Here is a 20,318-nt window from a genome sequence, read left to right on the forward strand (position 1 = left end):
CAGAAGATTAACGGGACGAGTTTGTGTTCACACAGAACAGGTTAAAGGGATAGTTCACCCAAAAATGAAAATTCTGTCATCATTTACTCACTCTTATGTTGTTACAAACCTGTATAAATTCCTTTGTTCTGATGAACACAAAGGAAGATATTTAGAGAAATGTTTGTAACCAAACCGTTCAAACGGTCAAACCCCATTTACTTCCATAGTAATATTTTTCCCTACTATGGAAGTGAATGGGGTCCACCAAAGGTTTGGTTACAAACATTCCTCAAAATATCTTCCTTCGTTTTAGTCAGAACAAAGAAATTTATATGGGTTTGTAACAACATAAGAGTGAGTAAATGTTGACAGAATTTTCATTTTTGGGTGAACTATCCCTTTAATATCGGTTAATTCATTGGAAAAAAATAGCTCCGCTTTATCATAAGGTTGTTCATGGGATGTTGTCATTGGCAGGTACATTCCTCAGCTTCATTGTTTTAAGGATGTTTGCAAACACTTTACTGTCACTGGGCGTAAAGGAAGTAGACTCTTTTGAAACAGACAGTCAACTTTTAGCATTGCCATTACTTCTAAGCTTTGTGGTTCTGTGTAATGTAATTCCATGTTCTTCGATTTTTACACAAATTGTCATGGTGACTTTGTAAGTGAAGTGTTTTGAAGAAATTATCAATGTTTTATTTAGTTTATAGAAGTTTAACAAGTTTAGCATTTAAACAAATATATTGATGTTTTAGGCTAATTAAAAAGTACAAACTTATTATTATTATTATTATTATTATTTTTTTTTAGTATTTAGTTGTTAGCAGCTTGGATAAAATGTTTTCCTTTTGAGTGGTCAAACAACATTTTCCTTAATTTTTCTGTATACAGTAAAAATTCCTTATTGCACTTAAATTTTTAAGTTATCTCAACTTGAATTTACAATTAATTTCAACTTTCTTGACAGGTGAGGAGCTGCTATAATAAAAATTAAGTTGAACTAACTTTATTTTGTAGAATTTTGCAACTCCTCACTAGTCAAGAAAGTTTAAATGATGTTCAATAAACTTAAAAATTATGCAACATGGAATTTTTATTACAGTGTAGGTAAGCTGTAATCCATAGTTTTTTTGATAAAGAGCACCTATTTTCCAATTCACGATTTTATACATCACTTGGTGTGTAAGTGTGTATTAGTACATGTTACCGATATGCAAAAGGTACAAATCCCAAAGTAAACGATGACGCGAATTATCGCCTCCAACGTAAATCTCTTTTCTTGGACTACAACAAACACACGGATTGTAGGCAACAGTTTACTTCCTTGGCTTGTTGATGTGGACATGACGGTCATTATTTTAATTCCTCCCTGTTTCTGAGTTACAGACTGAAAGTAGTTTATGTTTTCAGATTTAAAGTATTTAAAACTGACTATTTAAACCAAGACTCAAACACAAGTTTTGAGCAGTGTAGCGCTTGTTGTTTCTCGTTTCTACGATCACAAATGCAGACGTGTTTTTATGTTTTAGTATCCTTACAGTACCTTACTAATCTGTTACGTTCTGCTCAAGCAGTGCTGGTAAAGTTGATCGATCAGCAAGGTCATCTGTATTTTCTGGATCAGATTAGTCTCATATTGATAATGCAGTAAAGACATTAGTAACTCTCAGTATTGCATTGGGAGCTAATCTTACAAATACGGTAAGGAGCGTAATCACAACGTACTGGTTAGCTGGCCAATCGGAAGACACTGAGCTTTTTAGAACGATGAGATTTGATTGTAAAATCAACGTGTTTCAGGGAGGCAGGGCATAAAGGAGCAACAATAATAGAGTTTTTTAACCATAAACCATGTGAGCACATTGCATTACACAAACCAAATACACAAAGTTACATTGTTTTTAGCAATGTAATAGGGGCATAAAAAGTACATAAAATAAGGGTACTCTGATTCAGAGCATAATGATAATTTGAACTGTCAGGTACAATTTTGCCGGAAATTAGTGTGACCTCATTCGACTTCCGCTCACATAAAATCACATAAGTAACTTGCAATTTAGTGTTTTAAACATAGTATGCAATAAAGAAGCAAACGTGAAGGATTGCAAGAATAAACATTGTATAAATCTACTTTATATTGTTTTTATTCCTATTTGTCTATTGTGTTGCCAATGTTTTATTTATCTGCATTTGCTTTGTTAAAGGATTCATTCTTATAGGATGAAAAAGAAAACATCAATAATCATGAATGACTGGATGGTAGACATATAAACACTTGAACTGACCATTCAGCGACTAACCAAAGAGAAAATGGGAGGTCATTGTGTTTGTTAAGTGGCATGAGGGAGGGTTGAGACTAATCCTATTACATGTGGGTGTTTTGGAGGACGAGTCTGGGGTCTGTAGACCTTCTGTGTCAACTGAAACAGCATGCTGCACTGTGCCACTCAGCTTTTATGCACTTAAATGAAGAAAGAACTAAACACATGGGAAAAGGTAAGATGAGGATTAACATGATAAACAGTTTTAAGGACAATGAAGTTTTGGTTTCTTTAAAAAAATATGTTCAGACAATTGTAGGCTAACTGTTATAAATATATTTGTGAGTCAAATAAGTGTGCTTCATTCCTGTTTAAAGATAAAGCTTGAATGTGTTGTGTGTTACAGTATATACAGTAAAAAGTTGACACTTTTGCATGCTTAGTTGTTGATAAGTGATGTTTTAGCCTTCTGTACTATAAATCATAAGTGATTTTTAGTATTAGTTGTCTTTTTACTCTTATTTTGGTTTGATTCAGACGACAGAAAGACTTGATAGTTGGTAATAAATACCCTGTACAATAGTCTCTATTCCTGTGCCGTGTAATCTACTCAAAGTTTATATCTATAATCTGTTTTCCTTGTAATGGATATTGATTCACTGATGCATTATAAAATGTAAATGACTTTTAAATGCTCATATTATCTCACATATCAAGAAATTTGATCGTAAGCAGATCTCATATGGGATTGCTAGTAGCTCACAGAGGCCAACATCTCATGTTATTTTGAGAAAAACCCCAAACTAGCAATTTCACTGTGGTCTTGCCTATACAGTGTATATTTATATATATCAGAAATGTGGTTTGAAAGACTTCTAGCTACACTGACACGCCATCTGCTTGGCAGTTTTAAAATTTGTTGGCAGGTTGCATTCCATAAGGTGTAAAAGAATTGAAGGCATATTTGTTTTTCTTTTTTTTTGTGAGTAACGGTGCATCTAATAATCTGAAATGTATTTATTTTACCCCAACTGGTGTCAATGTCTGTATAAGGCTCTTATTACTGAAATCTTTTCCACTTCATGAAATTTGTCAGTCAAACAAATCTGCGGGTACAGTATATACTATAGGCTTTCTTTGTTGCATTAGTTATGCCAATTTCTTTTCCTGTTGTTACTGCGGTTGAAAACTAAATGAGGCACGGTTGCACGGCTTTAACGCGGTGCACGTAAAGAAAGTTCATGCCGACTTATTTTATAACAGCATTTCTATTTATTTTCTTTTTGATTAGGTGAACGTCTGTGGCGCCTGTGAGTCAGGACAGAACTCAACTCCCAACGATTCACTATTTTCCACTTTATTTCCACTTTATGTATTGGAAATCAGATTTGGCACACACCAGGAGGAGCAGCTAATGGCACACATTCTCTTGTTACCAGTCAAAGAATAAGTGTGCCTTACTCCCTCAGCCTCCCGTTTTCTTTTGTTACTACGAATGACATCATGGACCGCCGTGGTCGAAGTGTCCCGCTGATGGATTACAGCGCTCTGTATGTAATGTCTGTAACAAGCCCTGTCATAGAGATGAATGTAAACCCATTTTAATGTGTCTGATGGCATCTACCGCTGTTTTTTTTTGGAGAAAACCTTGACTCAACATGCAGGGGAGGCCCGGGCAGGCCCATCATCAGGAGCTAGGATGCCTATCACCCAAGAAAACGCCTTGAGCCATCTCCCCCTTCTGGAGAACTGGCAAGAGAAAGATCGTAACGAAACGGAGGAGTGTCAAAAGAGCACACAGAATGGGTCTCTGTGCCAGGCTGCCATCAACAAGCTCGTGGAATACATCCAGCTAAACTTTGCCGAGGTCGAAGGCCCGCTGATAGGTGGTGGCCCGTTCAAAGAAGAAATTGATTTTGAGGTAAAGGCGATCTGTCTGCACAAGGGTGACGGAGATGGATCTGAGTTTGGGCTCAGCTTTGGAAATATTCCGATATTTGGAGACCCTGAGGGAAAGAAAAAAGGGATCCGGAGGAGGCGCAGGAAGAGCGATAAGGGTCCTGTTTTGGATGTTGGGTGTATTTGGGTGACCGAAGTGAAAAAGAACAGCCCAGCAGCCCGATGTGGAGATATTAAACTGCGAGATGAACTGCTGTCACTGAACGGTCAGCTGATGGTTGGAGTTGATGTCACCGGAGCCAGGTAGGACATCTGGATTTATTCACATTCACTGTTGTTTATTCAGGCCTATGAGAAATCACTGCCTGCCTGCAGAATTATAGTCCATCTCTCACCCCACCCTGTATGTTCATTTATTTCATTTTTTTGGATAGTTTGATACTATGATACCACCAACTTTCAATAAGTGTAGTACTCGCTGGACCATTTAAAATTTTTTATGATCACAGTATTTTGAAATTCCATTCTGCAGTTGATTTTTTTACTAAAATCAGATTTTATCTGGGTTTGGCTGTTTGTCATGTGATGTCATTTAAAAAGCTATGACAGTAAATTAAATATTGAAGGTGGATGTAAGGGGAAAAATACATTTACCAATGATGTCAGTGATGTCACAGTTAGGGGAAAGGGTGTATTTTTTGTTTGAAAGTTAAGAAGGCACAATACAAAGCCAAGAAAAATGCGGGGGGAGTAGATATCTTAAAAATAGTGAATACAAACTATGAGTTTAAGTACACCACAAGTTAAATGACAGACATTTGTATAGTAAAGGATTCTAGCTGTTTCTAATTTCCTACGGTTCAACCTTTCAATAAAGTAAGACTCATTTGCCTAATCATATTCAAATGTTGTTTTTACATCAATGACTGTATTGAAAGTACATGAAATCCTTTGGTTATGTTTTGCTCTTCATCTGACTGGGTGGCAGCTGTTTGTTTGGGTATCAGGTCGAGTCACAGCTGGCCAGAGAGAACAGGATCTCCTGTGTGCATCTGTTTGTTAAAGCTGCTTCACAGCTAGTGTTCCCCCATGTCTATGTACAGCATCTCAGCATGCATCCCATGGCTGGCTGGTTTACCCTAGAGCTTGGGATTTGGACTAGGGCCAGTGAATTTTTCCTTGTTTGCTTCCCTACTGTACATCGACAGCTCTGGGAGATGGATGTTTGTGTTAGTGTGGCAGGAAACCTTGCGTCTCTGTGTTTGGCCTCCATCTGGACTGTCACTCTCAGCTGTCACTCGCCTGAGACTGCCAAATGTTTGTGTCTAACTAAAACAAAGCATGGACCTACACGGCGAAGTTCAATTTTCACACGTTCAGCACTGCCAAGCTGAAATGCCATGCTTTTATTGCTAAACGTGCTATATTATGAGTACTTTTCTGTCATGTCTTGCCAATGATATATTTTTTAACCATTTTTAAGTGTAGTCTAACTTTTCTTTAAGTGTATGTCTATAAAACCATTAGATCGTAGTCCTTAAAGACGTTAATCAAATTTGATTGCTGCTCGCATTACAACAGGTATCATATTTGAGGACATTTAATAAGTGAGGTAACAGTAGGGTGACCAGATGTCCCGTTTTTTGGTGTTTTGTTCTCCAAACCCATAACAATACAAACACGAAAACATTTTAAAAGGCTTTGTCCCTGTTTTTATATCATAGTCAATGTACTAAGATTGTAATGCAATGTAAAAATATTAAAATTTTATTTTGACCAAAATTTAAAAAAATCTGGTCACCTTATAACAGATATATTTACAAAGCACCATTTCACAAAAATCATTCAAAGCACTTTTACATATAATTTACATATTTCACACCTAGAGTATGTAAATCACAGCGGTTTGTCTCAATTCTAAGGCTGCGACCCCGGAAAACTTTATTTCAAGACTGACTGCATTACAGCAGCGTGACTGAAGGCTAGTATGGCTGTCCCAATTCGAAAGCTGTTTAAAATGCGTCCTTTCTTCAAATGAATAGATCCTTTACAATCCCAAAGATTAATTGCGTGCCTGTAATGGCTGGATATATGGGCCTAATATTTTAAAAGAAACATTTAAAACCTTTGTTAAAAGTAAACACGTTTGCATGCAAACAATTTATCTGTCTGTAATCGTATTGATGGCTTAATCATGTTCAGAACAATTGTGCTTAACTCTTTCACCGCCAGCGTTTTAAAAAAAAGTTGCCAGCCAGCGCCAGCGTTTTTCATGATTTTCACCAAAGTTTAATGCGTTCCAGAAAATGTTCTTCTTTAAATATATAAACATACAATATACCAAATGAAAGAACAGACCCTCTGCTTTCAAACAAAAAAAAAAACCGTTTCATCCTACCTTTAGTGGTTCTTTTGCAATCAGCTTTTGAATATGGGTAGGTTTTTGCAAAAACACCATATTTTGTGCAAAAAGCAGAGATAATTCCATTTTTGTGACAGACTTTTCATAAAGATCCCATTCAGAGCGATCTTTAAAACAGACACGGACATGCAGCAGCTTGCCATAGGGCAATACTTCCGGTTTTAAAAAGTTGCGGAAGGGCGCCACCTGGTAGAGAATAGCGGTATTGCGGAAAGATGGAAAATCTCGTCATTGGCGGGGAAGCGTTTTCTCTTAATTGACGAGATATCTCGTCAATGGCGGGGAAAGAGTTAAGTGCATGTCTTATATTTACATACCACACCAGCAAGGCAAATGTGTTTTCTTTGCCTTTATCTAAAAACTTTGTCCAACTCAACTTTGACTTTGTACATTTATCCAGAGTTAAAGCATGTTGTGCCCTGTGCGCTGCGTTGCGAAGTCCTCTGCTTTCAGATTTGGGCAACTTTTGAATTGTTTCCCCAAGCTAATAATTTTCTGCAGGTTAAATTTCGAAGGATTTTGTTGCTAAGTTTTTTATTTGGATTCTAAATAGTCTTTAACAAGTTCTGATTGTGTAGTTTGTTTAGTGTTTTGTGATTCGACAGCAGCTTAGCTTAGCAGAGCCGTTTGAACCAAAGCTGGCGACTGACATATTTCTGTGGCGGAGTTTAGTTAAAAAAATCTCTTATTGATGTCATTCAACCGGGAATTAAAGGGCTGTAGTCCAAACCATTCGTTCGCTGTAGGCTTTAAAAGGGGACTTCTGTTAAAGAAAATTTATTGAGAGTGAGGAGTCATGTGCCGATTTGGGCGGGTTCTGGGCCGGTCGGCCGTGACGGTAGGAGACGCTATCGGTTGCTAGTGGCAACTTCACAGAGGCGCGACTTCCAGAGCTCTTTAATTTATTATTTCGGCCAGACAGAGACGATCTATAAATACGATAAAGAAAAGGTATAAAGCAATGCAAAAAGATGTGGCAAAAGAAAGGGGCCTTACAGGAACAAGCTCACAAACAGCGTTGTACTGGCAAAGGTAACTTAAGTTTCTTTACATGCGTTTAGTGTATTGTAAATTACATTGCATTTAGCAGACACTTCTTGACCAAAATGACAAAGTAATTAACGTTAAAGAACGTGACCTTTAATTAGATTGCAATGTTTAGGGTAAATTGTATTATCGTAACCTGCAATCAGATTGCCCGATCGGATTGACAAAATTTTGTGCATGTAAACATAGCTAGTGTGTATTTTGCAGAGAAAATGTCCTTGTCACTGTTTTAGTATTACAATTTATGCTTTGTATTAATATTTTTCTGCAATTCTGTGTATGTTGCATTTTACTTTTGTATATTTCTGGTTGGTTAATTTGACAAACCCCAAAGTAAACGTTGACGTGAGTTATCGTCTCAAATGTAAATCTCTTTTCTTGGACTACAACAAACACCTGGATTGTAGGCAACAGTTTACTTCCTGGGATTGGTGATGTAGACAAAACCGACATTATCAAAATTCCTCCTGCTTGGACTCACAGCCTGTAACCTCCTGTTATCATTGCATTGCATCTTTCAAACATGGTAAGGAGCGTCACATTTCCTGCTGACGTGAGAGGTATTCAGGCCAATCACAACGTACAGATTAGCTGGCCAATCAGGGACACAGAGCTTTCAAATTTGTGCGTTTCAGGAAGAGAGGGAAATCTACAAAGATGTACGGTTGAAAATAATGTGTTTTTTAATCACAAACCACGCAAACACATTCAGGGCCCTATAATTTCTGTGTTCACGGAATCGCGGACGGAATCGCGGAATTGGCAAATTAATACGGAATCTAGCTTTAACGCGGAATTTCGTGGAATTGTACATATTTTGAATAAAATTATGTTTTTGTGTGGGAGATGAACGTATGTCTGGGGGAAATGCAGACCGGGGGAAGTAAATCTGGGCGACACACCCCCTCCCGTCGTTTCAGACCCCCCACAAAACACTGAAACCATGTTGAAGCGGCTCTCCACGACTCTGCTTTCGTCAGCGAAAAAATTACGAAATTCGACGCTAAGCACTTAGTTCCGAGCAGTTCTCACATGACTTTTATTTGACCGGAGAACTGTTGTTTGTGTGTGTGTGTGTGTGTGTGTGTGTGTGTGTGTGTGTGTGTGTGTGTGTGTGTGTGTGTGTGTGTGTGTGTGTGTGCGTGCGTGCGTGCGTGCGTGCTTGTGTAAATGCCTGTTTTACAGTCATTAAGTAATCGTGTTATCCAGTTTTTCCCCAAATTATTTACATTTTAATCATTGACATTAAAGGCACACTCTTTTATGACAAAAATAACAGTAAAGGGTAAAAAAAACATAATTGCCAAAAATTAAAACTGATAAAACGGAATTTTCAAAAATTAAAACGGAGAAAACGGAATTTGGGAAAAAATAAAACGGAATTTGGGAAAAAATAAAACGGATTTTATAGGGCCCTACACATTGTATTATAGCAAATACACAAAATAATGTTCTATAGTGTGGTAACCATTTTATACAAGGTATTTAAAGTTAGTGCTGTCGTGCCTAACATTGCATGATATAGCACAGCCTTACGTACCTTATTTCTTGAGCTCAAATGCAAAAACTGCTAAACAACACCTCTGTCAAAAATCAGATAATGATAATAATCAAATGTTTTGCCACATATTATAGGTTCATCAGATACTTTTGCTTCAAATCTACCTAATCCTGGCCTTTAAGCCATTCAGCAATACTGGTTTGTTGGCAAAATCCATTAAGGGTCTGATAGAAAATTGTAAAATGTAAATTAGAGGGTTTTGCATCGGTGCTCTCCATATACCCAGTACAAAGACTACTCAAAATGTTGTGGTTTGTAGAAGTTTAATCCGTCCCTGTAACTTGAGATCTATAATTAGGTGTTGTATTGTGTAACTGATAAATGATAGGAAGTTTCACAGCATTCACACAGAATCTGCTTTGGGACAACTGTCTCCAGTATGAATAGATGGCAGGATACAGAAGGGGAGGAGGTTCCTGGGAGTGGCACGTGGTTTTAACCAGAAACTCATGTTGTCTTTACAGACATATCATTTTCCTAAGCTAAAGATAAGCACATCTCTGCAGGAACATATCTATGTTTCTGTCTGTTATTCAGATATGAGAGCTCAGTCCATTTCTTTATATAAGCTGCGAAACCTTTGTGTGAACCGCTTAACAATCGTATCTGTCCGTTATAATTTGGGCTCAGTGTAACTTAACAGCTGTTTACGGATGAAGAACTGTCAGGAAGGAAATGTTCTGCTGAAGTTGCCGTGGATGGGATTACTTACTCAAGTCCCACTTTTTGCAAATATCCACTCAGGGTCTTTTAAGCTTAACTCGATCCCTGCTAACACAGCCGACTGAGAGTTTGAAGCTTAAAGTTGGAGAGCAAATGGGTGAGATTAGTATCCGTTTAAAACAGGCCCATTGATTTTTGGAAATGCTGTCGCAGCATCTTTCAACAAAGGAACATTCAAGAAGAATTTCAAAGCAAAAGCACTTACTTCATAAAATATTTCAGGTGGCAAAAAAACAGCATGCATAGTCACCAGCATATGTTGTGTTTTGGTATCTTGGTTTGCTTGTCCTCATCAAGCTTCTTAAAGGGCACCTATGGTCCAATTCACATTTTTACATTTCCTTTGGTGTGTAAATGTGTATTAGTACAGGTTAACGATATGCAAAAGGTACAAACCCCAAAGTACTTTTTACTGTTGTCTTGATTTCTCTCTCTGGAAAGAAGGCCTCTCTGTATTAAAGGAGGACACAGTTTGTGTCTGCTGTGAGTGTGCTGAGAGCTGGAGAGATGAGGGTTGGACTCTTTTCAAAAAGCAATGGACTGAAGCCTTCAAACAAAAAGAAAGACACACGATGGAAACTTTATTTTTCATCAAGTGCTTTTCATGTTTTAATGATTTCGGTGCAAAACCTCTGGGCCCGAACGAAGCTCACCACAAGAAACCTCCCCAGCGTAATGCATCTTCAAGTAATTTTGGTCCCACTGTATTTTTTTATCAGCCTGGCCTAGCATCTGTCTGTGGGGAGCATGGAAAATAGCTCAGTGGCACTGCTCCAAACAGCCAATGCAAAGTGCTCACCATGCGGTCAATGAGAAAGTATCTGAGACAAGATTAAAGCTATCGTCTACGATTTCAAAGATTGTTCATTATTAATAACCTCGTTTATATGCTGGTTATGGTTCTACAGTAACATCCTAACAATATAAAGAGAAAAAAGAATTTAAAAAATCCATTCAGTCTATTGGGTGTATGGTAGCAGATAAGTTGACCAATGTAAACTGTCCGGCCGGACAGCTTACATTGGTTAACTGCTCTCATCCAATCCCTGCTACATTTGAAAATCCACCTCGTGCTCGCGTCTCCACCCCATCGCACACCACCCCGCCCCTCTCCTGCCTGCGACATGAAATTTGTGTCAGTGTATGGTAGCTAGCGAAGCAGCAACATAGATTAGATAGATTAGATTCAACTTTATTGTCACTGCACATGTAGGTACAAGGCAACGAAATGCAGTTAGCATCTAACCAGAAGTGCAATAAGCAGTAAGTACAGAATAAAGGTCTATAATATGTAAGTCTCTTACTGTGGGTGATGCGGAGTCGTAACTCATCCATTTTGTTCACCAGTGACCGCACATTAGCGAGGAAAATGCTGGGTAAAGAGAGCCGGAGCGGTGTTAGCTTTAGCTTGGCTCTTAGACCTCCGCGCTTCCCCCGCCTTTGTTTACGATCTCGACGCCGCCTGCGAGCACTTCCGCCCGGCCGGGTAGAGTGCGAAGCCTCGGTTGTTCTAGCGTTCTAGAGTCGAAGATTGGTGATAAAACTGCTGGTAAAGTCCTCACCGATACCCAAAAGCTCCTGTCGGGTGTATGATGTTAAAGCAAAGCTGTTCAGTACGAACAGACCCGAGATGAGCAGGAATAATACTGCAAAATTGCAAAAACTGGAGAGACGCTCCGCCATTGACTGTTGGAGGAAGCTTCTGGGAGATTTGGGGCTGAAAACCGACGCCGACACGGCAGACTTTTGTTGAACAGGTACGCATTTATTTATACTTTGTATTGTGTGAGTCTGACAACATGCTGTCGGTCGGCATCGGAATGTTAGCCGTTTAGCATCGCGTATCACGGGTCAAAATAATTATATTTATAAAGTCATTTCTTGAAGCTCAGGAGGGGAAACGTATGCCAAACGTTGTTGTGAAAGTAAATAACGTCAATTACAATCATAATTGTAATTGTACATTCCTTCAAGGCTTTATGTGTTTACTGCTCGGTAAATCTCTGCTCTGATGTTTACTACCAGTGATCACAGCTTGAATGAGTGACTTTGTTCAGGTGGTTCCCCGGGGGGAGGGATCAGGTAGCACAGAGGGGCGGGATGAGTTTTTTAAAACTTACTAACCGTCTCAGGCTTTCTCTACCGATTTTCAACATCGTACACTACAGCTTTAAGAATGACTTTACTTTAAAAATGAAGACTTGGATACTTAATAGGTTATAATTGCCTTCTCTTACTAGAAACCGTATATATTTTTATTACTTAAAAAACCCTCAACATATAATACTCATTTAAACATACACTCTTAACTATAGAGCAGGGGTCTCCAACCTTTTTTCATTGGAGAGCTACTTTCTAAAAAATAAAAGTGGTCGAGAGCTACTTGTGTCACGTAATACCTAAATTAGTGAACTAATGGACAACGATCTATTAACTCACTGTGATTTGAACTCTTTCCCCTACAGCATTTTTTTTTAAAGTTGCCAGTCAGTGCCAGCATTTTTTTTTCACAAAATTTTAATACCTTCCAGAAAATGCATTTCTTTAAACATAAACATACGATACATCAAGCACAGATCCTTTTAAACAACAACAACAAAAAAACTTTAATGTTGTCTTTATTTATACTTTTTATCACCTCTTAGATATGGGTATTCTTCCAAAAATGCCACATTTTGAATAAAAAAAAATCATTTATTACATTTAGAAAGATGATCCAAACATTCACAGAGAATTTACTGCTTTTGGATTCATAATAGGGATGTGCATGTATGGCATTTTTTCATTTCGATTAATCCATAGGTCTGAAAAACGAGTAGCCCACTCGATTAACTGAGGAAATGAAAAGGGCGTCATTGTGAAAATGAAATTTTTTATTAAAAATACTCAAATAAAATGTAATTTGAAGAAACTATGACAGAAAAATGAACACATATTAGATTATTAATGAAATAGATGTTTTTTAAGAGAAACCTCTAACAGGAAAAGCTGCGTGGTGAAGTGAAACTAAAGGGTTAATAAACCCAAACTGATGCGCTTTATATGACGCACTTTACATAATATTAAGCCTTGATACAACATAAATGTATTATACAACGTGCATCTGCATAAAATGTAAGACTTAAACTAAGTTTTGTACTGGAGAGAAAGTTTAACTCCTGTCTGGACGCGCATTATCAGCATGCTTTAAAACACGTCCAGTCAAAGCACAAGCTTCATAATATTAAACAGCTTTAAGTCTTTTGCTATCATTTTAGCGATTAAGGTTACCTGTGTCATGTCGTTCTCTCACCTGTTCTCAGTCAAGATGTAATGCTCGTATGGCTCTCTGGTATTTCTTGACATTTGATGTTTAAACATGTAATATGAGATGATAACCCATTGAACTTGTGACAACGACTGTATTTTCGTTTTACCAAAGTGAATCCGAAAATCACGGCATCCTTTTTAAACATAGTGCCTCGACTCGAGGTGTGTTCAGCTTCAAAGCGTCGCGCGTATCGGCCGGTTGCCGAGGTGCCGATGCGCAAAGTTTTCTGTTTGTTTTTGAATCATACATGTTAAATTACGAATGTCATATGATACGCTGGTCTACAACGCGACGTCAAAAACGCACAAAGTTTTTAGTACCACATGCGCTTAACACTAACCAGACATCCAAATGCGCCATAACCACAGAAAATAAATAAACCCACCAGCGAGCTACTTGCAATTAAGACACGAGCTACCAGTAGCTCGCGAGCGACGTGTTGGAGACCCCTGCTATAGAGGTTGTTCACGTATGCCATAAAAGAACCATTTCTTTCTTACCTTTTCATAATCTAAAGAACCGTTCTTCATCACAAAGAACCTTTTTTAAAACAGAAAGGTTCTTCAGATTTTTGGTTCTTTATGGAACCATACAGCCAAAAATGGTTCCTCTAGTCTAAGGCATCGTGAAGCACCTTTTTTTTTAAAGAGGACATTTCACAAGGCTTTTTAAAGATGTGAAATAAATATTTGGTGTCCCCAGAGTACATATGTGAAGTTTTAGCTCAAAATACCATATGGATAATTTATTATAGGATGTTAACATTGCCACTTTGTAGGTGTTTTGGGTGTGTCCTTTTAAATGCAAATGAGCTGATCTCTGCACTAGGGCTGCAGCTATCGATTCTTTTTGTAATCGATTAATCTAGCACTTAATCGATCGATTAATCGATTAATCTGATAATTTGTGTGTGTGTTTGTGTGTGTGTGTGTGTGTGTACCTGGTAATTATCACGTTGTGGGGACCAATTGTCCCCACAAAGATAGGAATACCAGTGTTTTTGTGACCTTGTGGGGACATTTTGATGTCCCCATGAGGAAACAAGCTTATAAATCAAACAAGATGATGTTTATTGAAAATCTAAGGTACAAGAAAGGTTTTTGTGATGGTTGGGGTTAGGGAATGGGGCAGGTAAGGGGAATAGAATATACAGTTTGTATGGTATAAAATGCATTACGTCTATGGAATGTCCCCACAAAACATGGAAACCAGAATGTGTGTGTGTGTGTGTGTGTGTGTGTGTGTGTGTGTGTGTGTGTGTGTGTGGGTGGGTGTTTAAACAACCAAAACAAAAACTGCACTAAATGGCAGTGCCGTGGTTGGATAGTTCAGATTATGGGGCGGTATTATCCCCTTCTGACATCACAGGGGAGGCGAATTTCAGTGACTTATTTTTCACATGCTTGCAGAGAATGGTTTACCAAACTAAGTTACTGGGTTGATCTTTTTCACATTTTATAGGTTGATAGAAGCAATGGGGAACCAATTATAGGATTTAAACATGGAAAAAGTCAGATTTTCATGATATGTCCCTTTTAAGAATGTGGAGGTAGATGACATATTGGTTCCACTTAAAGGTAAACTTTTACAGCTGACATACAAAATACTATTGATACAGAAACACGTCACCTGAGATATAAACAACTGGATTTCAAAACAAAGTCAAAACTATGACATCTCTATGTTTATTTCACTTTAAAGAGTTAATCTGTGACACTGCCTGGGGAATCTATTTCTAATATCAGTCTGATCTTTTGTTATATGCTACAGACAGAACCGACTGGCACTTACTAATTAGCCATACAAATTAATTTGTATTTTTCCTGATTTTAGGACAGAGAAGCCACAAATATCTGGTAGCTTGGCAGAAAGGTGAAAAGGCAAGACTAAAGAAATATAAACTATTCGTTTTATGCTACAACTGTTTTCACAGTCTGTGTCAAAGTGATTAAGCATATTTTACCATCCATATGTCTACTTAAAACCACAATGAAGCATTCGAAATTGAAGAATATGAGAGATTCTCGTAATGCACACTGTATAATGCAAAGTCTGTCTACTTTCTGACGAAGTTCAAAGCCTCCTGTGAGTTTGCACTTTATGTTCGGATTTGAATCTTTTTTCCTAGTTTGCTTTGAACTGACTTGCTCGTCCGTCTCAGAGCCCTACATTTGCGAGCCAGCTTTCTGCGGTTGGTTAACTTGCCACTTGATGAATGAACGAAAGTCTGCCATCTTTCCTTGTATTAACTATGTCTGAGTTTGCACTTTTTCTCACGAGTGAAAGAAGACTTCGGCTCTTTATTCTTAAACACTACTGGTGTGATGTTCCCACTTTAATGGAAAGAAGCGCCTTGAATTAGGGAATGCGGTCTTGTCAAAACATACAAGACTCAATGATTGAAAATAGCTCATGAGCAGAAATATTTTGTTTTCTTTTGTGATTTCAAGGTTATGAGAGTGAATCAAATTCGCGGTGGAGCGATTTTAAATGCCAAGGCTAAGAATTTCATCATTTGGCTGAATCAAGTGACTGTTCATTATTTATTATATAAACTCACAGAATGTCAGGAGATAAATGTATAAAATTAATGCTTTTACTGTTTGCATAGTCTTAATATCTAAATGAACAATGAATATTCATTGAAAAGTTTTATGCTTTTAAGACATGGTGTTGCATAGAATTTACACAACACTGAATCTAATGGCACCCACAGATTTCTGTAATCACAGATGGGGCAGAGGATTATTTCTCTGCAATCTGGATAATCAGGTTATACTGTCTGGTAGTAAGACTAGTACCCCACAAATTACAATCCACCATGTCTAGATGATCATTCCAAGAGATTCACAGATCTAGACTATTATTTTTAAATAATGCCCATTGGGATGTTTTTGTGAAAAAAGTGACATGGTAATTTTTAGAGAATTTCTATTTGCATGTTTTATTTAGGGTCACAGGACTTCAAGTTCTTTTTTTCCATTGATTTCAAAAGCCTTTCTGGTTAGCTACATCAGTGGTTCTCAAACTTTTTCAGCGTGCAGCCCCCCTTGTGTACGGTGCATTTTTTTGGGCCATCCCAAATAAAATTTATGACAAAAATACCTCTAAACTAACATTTTAATTAAACAAAACATAAATTTATACAGTTGTAATTAGGTTTAAATACACAGAATTCATGATAGACGCCATCTTGCGGCCCCCAGTTGAGAACCAGTGAGCTACATCTCTATTTTATTGACTGACTTTGTTACTACTATTGCTACTACGGCATTGACCGCTAGAGGGCAGTAGTACAAAACTTTACAGATTAGTTTGTCATTCAAAATTTGCATATCACAAACAATTATCAACATGAAAATAGCAACATTAAATGCAGCTTTACTATGTAAAAAATTCCTGGTAGATGTATTTCATTATTGCAATTAAAAATTCTCTTTCTATCTTGGAAGGAAATGATAACAAAAACCATTATTTTTTATTTTTTTATAAATTTGGCACTAACAGACCAAACAGATACCACACTTCTTTTTGCATAAGTTTTAATTAAGCAACTAAAGTAAAGTATGAACATAAGTATGGTCAGAATATGGTCAGCATGGTGGGGTATGCATGTCTATTTCAATGAATGTGGTTCTAGAGTGTTGTGAATGATGTAACTGTCTTTGGGACATTTTCCCAAAAATCCCTCGGAGCTATGTAAAGAATGTGTATCCAGGCCGCCGCCTGTGATGGATGTCCCGGAAACAGGCTTTTGGAGGAGTCACCCAATTGGTGCAAACTCAGGTGCAAACTGGACATCCTCTGACACAAGATGAGATTAACCTTTTTTTATTCAAAATGTACCTGTTTGTTTGAATTTTGTCATTACCTTGCTTAATATTTTTAGTTTGTATTCAGTTCAAATGTCAAAAAAACTCTTAAATCAATATGCATTTTCTTTTTAAGCAAAGATACCTACGAAAAGAAATCTAGTTTTTAGACAAAAACATAAAATGTAAGAAAGATTGTGCTTAAATTTTTTTCTTACATTTTTCTTGAATTAAGAGTTAAAAGTAAACATATTTCCATTTTTTTCTTACACCATTGGCAAATTTATGCTTGTTTTAAATAAATACTAAATAAGAAAGTAATTTTTTTGCAGTGAAGCAAGGAATTATAATGAAGCATTCTTTCCATCTGTTTAGTTGGAATGTAGTTTGGAATTTTATGATCTTTCCAGGAGGGAAGATTTTCCAAGTCTAGCTGCTAAACTGTGTGTGAAGGAATTTAACCCTCATGTGTTGTTGGGGATGTTTTCATCCACTACAGAGTTTTTTTTACTCTTAATTTGGCCGTAACTTTCTCTCTGTTTTAGCAAATTGAATGATTTTTGGTGACAAATCTTATATTTACATATATTTTAAGAAAATGCTTTGAAATTTTTTAAAAACTCAACGATATACCGTGGGCAAATTTACTACCCTTTCGTGTTGTTAGTGGATGAAAACATCCACTAAATTCAACGGGTGTAAAAATTTATCAGAATAATATTTTTTCCAAATTTTTTTTCATAAATCTGTTAATCAACCTCAGTACTGATCAAAACTACCAAATCTTCACAAAAATTCCATGATTTTAACCCTTTAATTGCCAAGTTTATAAGGTGTGTCACTGATTTGGGGAAAAAACACACACAAAATGACAGATTTTCAATATAAACAGTGATTGTAAACTGGATTTTTGTTTACCATTTTCAGAGTCTTGAAGATGTCTAAGATTGGTAAAAACATTGGCTTTGAAACATTTTTAGTTTTTGTGTAGCATCAGTTTTAATTTTTTTCTCCCTCATTTATTGTTAGTGGCTGTTTTTGCCCCATTGACTTCCATTATAACCACATTTTTTGATTGCAGAGCTATGACACCTTTTTATCATGCATTTTTGAATGTTGGATTTTTTTCCTTTTGCAAAGAGGTCAAATTTGTAATTTTTACAGTTTATCACCATGTGGCACTATTAACCCTTTCAGTAGCCCTGTGCAAAAACAAAGCTTAATTTCTGACTTGTACATTGAGTTATATGAAGTGTAACTCCATAATAAAAGCATAATATTGTGTGTGTGCGTGTGTGTGTGTGTGTGTGTGTGTGTGTGTGTGTGTGTGTGTGTGTGTGTGTGTGTGTGTGTGTGTGTGTGTGTGTGTGTACCTGGTAATTATCACGTTGTGGGGACCAATTGTCCCCACAAAGATAGGAATACCAGTGTCTTTGTGACCTTGTGGGGACATTTTGATGTCCCCATGAGGAAACAAGTTTATAAATCAAACAAAATGATGTTTCCTGAAAATGTGAAGTAGGAGAAGGGTTTTTGTGATGGTTGGGGTTAGGGAAATTTTCTGTAAAAATCTTCTCTGCATCGGATTTACATCATTTATTATGAACACAAAAACAACTTCAAATAAATTGAACAATGAAGCAAGAGTAGAGGATGGATGGAGAACTAAACAATCAAACTAACTTTTAGTGTGTATGTGTGTGTGTGTTCAGTATTTCCAGCAGGACTTGCAGCATATCACTTGGTGCTCTCTGCAAGTGTGTCCACCACAACAGATGCAAGTGCTGACATGTTTGTTCTTTGCACCAATTGCATGTTCCCCTCTTCACTCCTGAGCTGCTGGTGTCTGTGGATTTGTGTCTGGAGAGACAGCTGCAGGAGACTGAATCTCTCTGACCAGTGCAGTAGCAACTGGTGTGCGAGGGTGATGCTCTCTCCTCAATATTGCTGCAGAGATTTTCCCAGGTCTTCTAGGAAAGACTTCTCCTAAACAGCTTTTCACCTCCCTCGTGCATGAGTTGCTGTCCCTCCAGACAAACTTGCAGAGAGCACCAAGTGATATGCTGCAAGTCCTTTTGGAATGACTAAACACTTATGTGTTCATAATAATGCTGTTCATAAATCTAATGTCTAATGCAGAGAAGATTTTTACAGAATATCTTTTTTTCATGCACATACACACACACACACACGCACGCACACACACATACGCACACACACACACACACACACACACACACACACACATACGCGCGTTCTGGTTTCCATGTTTTCTGGGGACATTCCATAGACGTAATGCATTTTATTCTGTACAAACTGTATATTCTATTCCCCTTACCTGCCCCATTCCCTAACCCCAACCATCACAGGAAACTGTCTGATACCTTAGATTTTCAAGAAACATCATTCTGTTTGATTTATTAGCTTGTTTCCTCATGGGGACATCAAAATGTCCCCACAAGGTCACAAAAATACTGGTATTCCTATCTTTGTGTGGACAATTGGTCCCCCCAACGTGATAATTACCCGGCCGCACACACACACACACACACACACACACACACACACACACACACACAATATGCTTTTATTATGGAGTTATACTCCATAAAACACAATGTACAAGCCAGAAATTAAGCTTTGTTTTTGCACAGGGCTACTAAAGGGTTAATAGTGCCACATGGTGATCAACAGTAAAAATTACTAATTTGACCTCTTAGCAAAAGGAAAAAACAACAACATTCAAAAATGCATGATAAAAAGGTGTCATAGCTCTGCAATCAAAAAATGTGGTTATAATGGAAGTCAATGGGGCAAAAACAGCCAATAACAATAAATGAGGGAGAAATTTTTTTTAACTGATGCTGCACAAAAACTAAAAATGCTTCAAAGCCAATATTTTTACCAATCTTTGGCATGCCCAAGACTGTGAAAAAGGTTTAAAAAAATCCAGTTTACAATCACATTTTATATTGAAAATCGGTCATTTTGTGTGTGTTTTTTCCCCAAATCAGTGACACCACTTATAAACTTGGCAATTAAAGAGTTAAAATCATTGAATTTTTGTGAAGATTTGGTAGTTTTGATCAGTACTGAGGTTGATTAACAGATTTATGTAAAAAAATTTGGAAAAAATATTCATCCGATACATTTTTATAGCCGTTGAATTTAGTGGATGTTTTCATCCACTAACAACACGAAAGGGTAGTAAATTTGAACAATGCACAAGGGTTAAAGTAGTGGTTTAATCACCAATTAGCTTAAAGCTGAATAAAAAATGCCTCCTTCAAACATCTGC

General features: G+C 37.3%; 1 protein-coding gene across 1 annotated transcript in view; it reads left to right on the forward strand.

Moving 5' to 3' along the window:
- Positions 1–20,318, forward strand: part of pdzd2 (PDZ domain containing 2) — a 118,874-nt gene that overhangs the window by 21,403 nt on the left and 77,153 nt on the right. Inside the window, exon 2 of the mRNA XM_065267272.2 lies at positions 3,538–4,448. Coding sequence (XP_065123344.2) covers positions 3,946–4,448 — 503 coding nt within the window. The 5' untranslated portion in view covers positions 3,538–3,945. The remainder of the gene's footprint in view (positions 1–3,537; positions 4,449–20,318) is intronic.

This window comes from Paramisgurnus dabryanus, chromosome 5 (genome assembly GCF_030506205.2).
Source record: "Paramisgurnus dabryanus chromosome 5, PD_genome_1.1, whole genome shotgun sequence".
Taxonomy (NCBI): Eukaryota; Metazoa; Chordata; class Actinopteri; order Cypriniformes; family Cobitidae; genus Paramisgurnus; species Paramisgurnus dabryanus.